The sequence below is a fragment of the Cebus imitator genome, unplaced genomic scaffold (genome assembly GCF_001604975.1).
Source record: "Cebus imitator isolate Cc_AM_T3 unplaced genomic scaffold, Cebus_imitator-1.0 Scaffold118, whole genome shotgun sequence".
In the NCBI taxonomy this organism is placed as follows: Eukaryota; Metazoa; Chordata; class Mammalia; order Primates; family Cebidae; genus Cebus; species Cebus imitator.
This window is the reverse complement of record NW_016107433.1, coordinates 966300-970928: the sequence shown is the minus strand read 5'-3', so window position 1 is coordinate 970928 and position 4629 is coordinate 966300. Positions and strand designations below refer to the sequence as shown.

Sequence of the window (4629 nt, the reverse complement as noted above, 5' to 3'; positions counted from 1 at the left end):
AAAAAAAAAAAAAAAAAAAAAAAAAAAAAAAAAAAAAAAAGTGAAAGTGCCCAACTCTATATAGGAAGCACCAAACATTGTAAAATGAACTTGCTCATTCATAAAGAAGAACTGGAGCATATCTGACAAGAACAAACAGCTGCAATGGCCAGGAGCAGTGAGGGCCCTACATTTGAGATCATGAATTTATATATATACAATATTACAACTTATATTAATTGAGGTGATATCCCACCAAACTTTTAAAGAGAGCCAATTATTGGGAGTAGATAGGAGGTAAGGGAGAGGATGGCTCTCATTTTTTATTTGTTACTCATGTTTATTAGTGTGAAGTCTGGCCTGCTTTAAAAGAGGAAAAGCAAACTATTTTAGAATTGGCTTTTATTTTTTTGGGGAGGGGACAGAATCACTCTGTCACTTAGGCTGGAGTGCAGTGGCATGATCTCAGCTCACTGCAACCTCCACCCCCTCCCCCAGGTTCAAGGGATTCTCCTGCCTCAGACTCCAGAGTAGTTGGAACTAAAGGCGCAAGCCACCACACCCAGCTAATTTTTGTATTTTTAGTAGAGACAGGGTTTCACCATGTTGGCCAGGATGGTCTTGAAGTCCTGACCTGAGGTGATCCACTGGCTTCCGCCTCCCTAAGTGCTGGGATTACAAACATGAGCCACTGTGCCTGGCTAGCTTTTTTTCTTTTGAGACAGTGTCTTGTGCTCAGTCACCCAGACTGGAGTGCAGTGTCGAGATGTCAGCTCACTGCAACCTCCGCCTCCAGGATTCAAGGGATTCTCCTGGGACTACAGGCGTGTACCACCACGTCCGGCTAATGTTTAAGAATCTTGCTCCACTGCCGAGACTGAAGTGTAGTGACACGCTCTCATTCACTGCAACCTCTACCTCCCAGTTTCAAGCAATTCTTTTGCCTCGGTCTCCATAGTGGTTGGGATTACAGGCACTTGCCACCATGCCCAACTTATTTTTGTATTTCTTTTTTTTTTTTTGGGATGGAGTTTCGCTCTTGTTATCCAGGCAGGAGTGCAATGGCGCAATCTCGGCTCACCGCAGCCTCCGCCTCCTGGGTTCAGGCAATTCTCCTGCCTCAGCCTCCTGAGTAGTTAGGATTACAGGCACACGCCACCATGCCCAGCTAATTTTTTGTATTTTTAGTAGAGACGGGGTTTCACCGTGTTGACCAGGATGGTCTCGATCTCTTGACCTTGTGATCCACCCGCCTCGGCCTCCGAAAGTGCTGGGATTACAGGCTTGAGCCACCGCGCCCGGCTTATTTTTGTATTTCTTTAGTAGAAGATGAGGTTTCACCATGTTGGCCAGGCTGGTCTTGAACTGACATCAAGTGATCCACCAACTTCAGCCTCCTCAAGTGTTGGAATTACAGGCGTGAGCCACTGCACCCAGCCCCCCACACTTTTTTTTTTTTTTTTTTTTACGGAGTCTTGTTCTGTTGCCCAGGCTAAAGTACAGTGGCACAATCTCGGCTCACTGCAACCTATGCCTCCTGGGTTCAAGTGGTTCTCCTGCCTCGGACTCCTCTGAGTAGCTGGGATTAAAGGCATGTGCCACCATGCCTGGCTAACCTTTGTATTTTTAGAAAAGACTTGGTTTCACCATGTTGGCCATTCTAGTCTCGAACTCCTGGCCTCAAATGATCCGCCTGCCTTGGCCTCCCAAAATGCTGGGATTACAGGCACGAGCCACCATACCTGGCCAATAACTATTATTTCATAGCTCATATGCAATTAAGTGCCTCATAAAGAGCTCATTATATAGAGTCTAAGAAGTATCATGTGAATATAAAACACCCAAGGTTTTATCTGCATCATAGTGAGTAATTTTTTAAAATGGGATAATTCAGACAGTAGCCTGATGGTTCACACACACTACATGGGAGGCATCACTGGGTTAGATTTTAGTTTCTATGTGACACATATGTAAAATTCTTTTTTTTTTTTTTTGAGAACAGAGCCTCAGGAAATATTTAATTTCTAACACAAAGCTCCTAATAGCTGACTAGAGCGAATGTGTGACTCACAGGTCTTATGTGGAGCCCAAGTCCTTTACTTCAAACTCATGGTTTCATCTTCAAAATATATGTGACATTGGCCAGGCACGGTGGCTCACATGAGGTCAGGAGTTCGAGACTAGCCTGGCCAACATGGTGTAACCCCGTTTCGACTAAAAATACAAAATTAGCTGGGTATGGTGGCAAGAGCCTGTAATCCCAATTACTCAGGAGGCTGAGGCAGGAAAATCGCTTGAATCCGGGGGGGTGGAGGTTGCAGTGAGCCAAGACTGCGCCACTGCACTCCAGTCTGGCCACAGAGCGAGACTCCCGTCTCGGGGGGTGGGGGAGGGGAGCAGCTAAATTTCATAAAGTTTCCTCAAAACTCTTTTGAGTAAAACCAATGCTGCAGTAAGACAGGCCATGTTTATGTTGGGGCTGGGCAGCCTGCTGCTATGGCCTGGGTAACTTGTACACACCCTAGTGTGAGAAGCAGCTGAGGAGGACTCGAGAGGACTTAGCTTGGTTTTGCCACCCAGAAGCTGTGTTGCAAAGCTTTGGTAAAGACAGTTCTCTGAGCCTTAGGCTTATCACCTATAAAATCAGAGTAAGATAAGCCTTCATTACTTCATATGGTTGTTTTGAAGATCAATGAGCAAATGAAGTAAAATAAAATATGCAAACTATAACAATGTAACTAATAAATGCACAACGGACAATATTATTTCTGTTTTGAATAAGAAAAACACAGCAGGCAATCCAAGTGACTATCTTTCAGTATCAGTTACACTAAATGTTATTAATAAACTATTCTATGTAAACTCTAGTTTATGCACAGAAATAGTTACCACTAAACCAATAAAACACTCGTTACTTAGAGAAAGTATAAATGTTCTCAGAAATAAAATAAAATAGATTGACCTGAGTTTGAATCACACTATTACTTCCCTATGTGGGGAAGGAGGGCTACTAATTAAAGGTGTACTCTGATTCCTCCCATCACAGCTCCCATTAATTTATAGATGAGTTTTATTCAGGACAGAATCTTGTGGCCTGACTGCAGTAAGAAAAACAGGTAAGAAGGAGGGAAAAAAAAAAAAAAAAAGCAGCTAAGCAATGGCTTTACTGACAGGCCGTTCCTATATATAATATTTGTGAGAGTCAGAAGGTAAAGTTATTTATGATCCCCATATTTTGAAATATAAATCCTTCAAAACATTTTTTTCACTTGTCACTAGTTAATCTACTTACCCAAATCACTTTTTCGGGCTATGACTGTGTCACAGTGGGGACAGTGAAATTTGGCCACATTTTCTGTGTGCTTCTGTAAAATGTGCATCTTCATGGTACCACTTTGGGTAAATCGAGCATGACAAATATAACATTCATAAGGCTTTTCCCCTTTAAAGACAATACAGAACACATGAAATGAAATTAACACTGTAATGGGAAGGTAACTCAGGCAGCAGATATGCTACACCACAGAGATTCTACAGGTCTTAGGAAGGCTGAGGCTCAGTCCCAGTGCCCTGATCACATCTATCTTCAGATATGGCCAAGTCCTGAATTGCTGCTGGCCCTGGCCACCTCTGCTCTACCCAGCTCTGCTACAAAATCCTCCAAATTACAGCAATGCTTTTGGGGAGACTGAATGGAGAACCCACAAGTTTTTCTTTTTAGAAAAAGACAATACTCAGGAAAACTGAATAAGGTGGGTTAGGAAATCTATCTAGACTTTTAAAGTCCATTTTAACTTCATTTCTCCTTTAAAAAGTATTATTTTCATGTTGTAGGCAGATTCCAGTTGAACAAAACAAAGGTACTATTCTCTAACATATTTTCAGAACAATGAATTTACAGGACATGCCAGAGAGGCATTCATTAATTCCACACTACTTTCACGCCAGTCTTCCAGTCTCGTAAACAATGGGGGGCACACAGTGGTCCACAGGGTCCCATGGGATTCACTGAAAAGCAGCTCATTAATACGATAAGGAAAGGAGAAGTCCTACCTGAATGGGTTCTCATGTGCCTTTTCAGCTTGTATGTGTCCCTGCTGGCATAACTGCACAAACTGCACTGAAATGGACGCTCTCCAGTATGAGAGCGAATATGACGTTTTAATTTGCTGACCTGAAATACGAAAGCAACCAAACTTTACACTTCTGGTAATACAGTCTGTAACATGAGCACTGTAGGTTAGGCACAAAAGCTTAGCTTTGGGGCACTGAAGTACAGAATATAGAAGTCTAAAAAATAATCTTCCCTCTTCATTATTTGTAAACTTTGCTTCTTGAATCCATATCATTATCTAAGAGAAGTGGAAATGAATTCGGGTGTAGATGAGTCAAGATTGGTCATTACTTGGGAGACCAAGGTGGGCAGATCATCTGAGGTCAGGAGTTCGAGACCAGCCTGGCGAATGTGGTGAAACCCCTATCTCTACTAAAAATACAAAAATTAGCCAGGCATGGTGGCAAAAATCCCAGCTACTCGGGAGGCTGAGGCTAGAGAATTGCTTGAACCCAGGTGGTGGAGGCTGCAGTGAGCCAAGATCGTGCCATTGCACTCCAGCCTGGGCAACAAGAGGGAAACTGTCTCAAAAAAAA

General features: G+C 42.8%; 1 protein-coding gene across 1 annotated transcript in view; it reads right to left on the bottom strand.

Annotated features, from left to right (window-relative positions):
* Window positions 1-4629, bottom strand: part of CTCF (CCCTC-binding factor) — a 67936-nt gene that overhangs the window by 5783 nt on the left and 57524 nt on the right. The window contains exons 6-7 of the mRNA XM_017539392.2: window positions 4033-4153; window positions 3272-3421 (exon numbers count right to left, since the gene is read on the bottom strand). Coding sequence (XP_017394881.1) covers window positions 3272-3421; window positions 4033-4153 — 271 coding nt within the window. The remainder of the gene's footprint in view (window positions 1-3271; window positions 3422-4032; window positions 4154-4629) is intronic.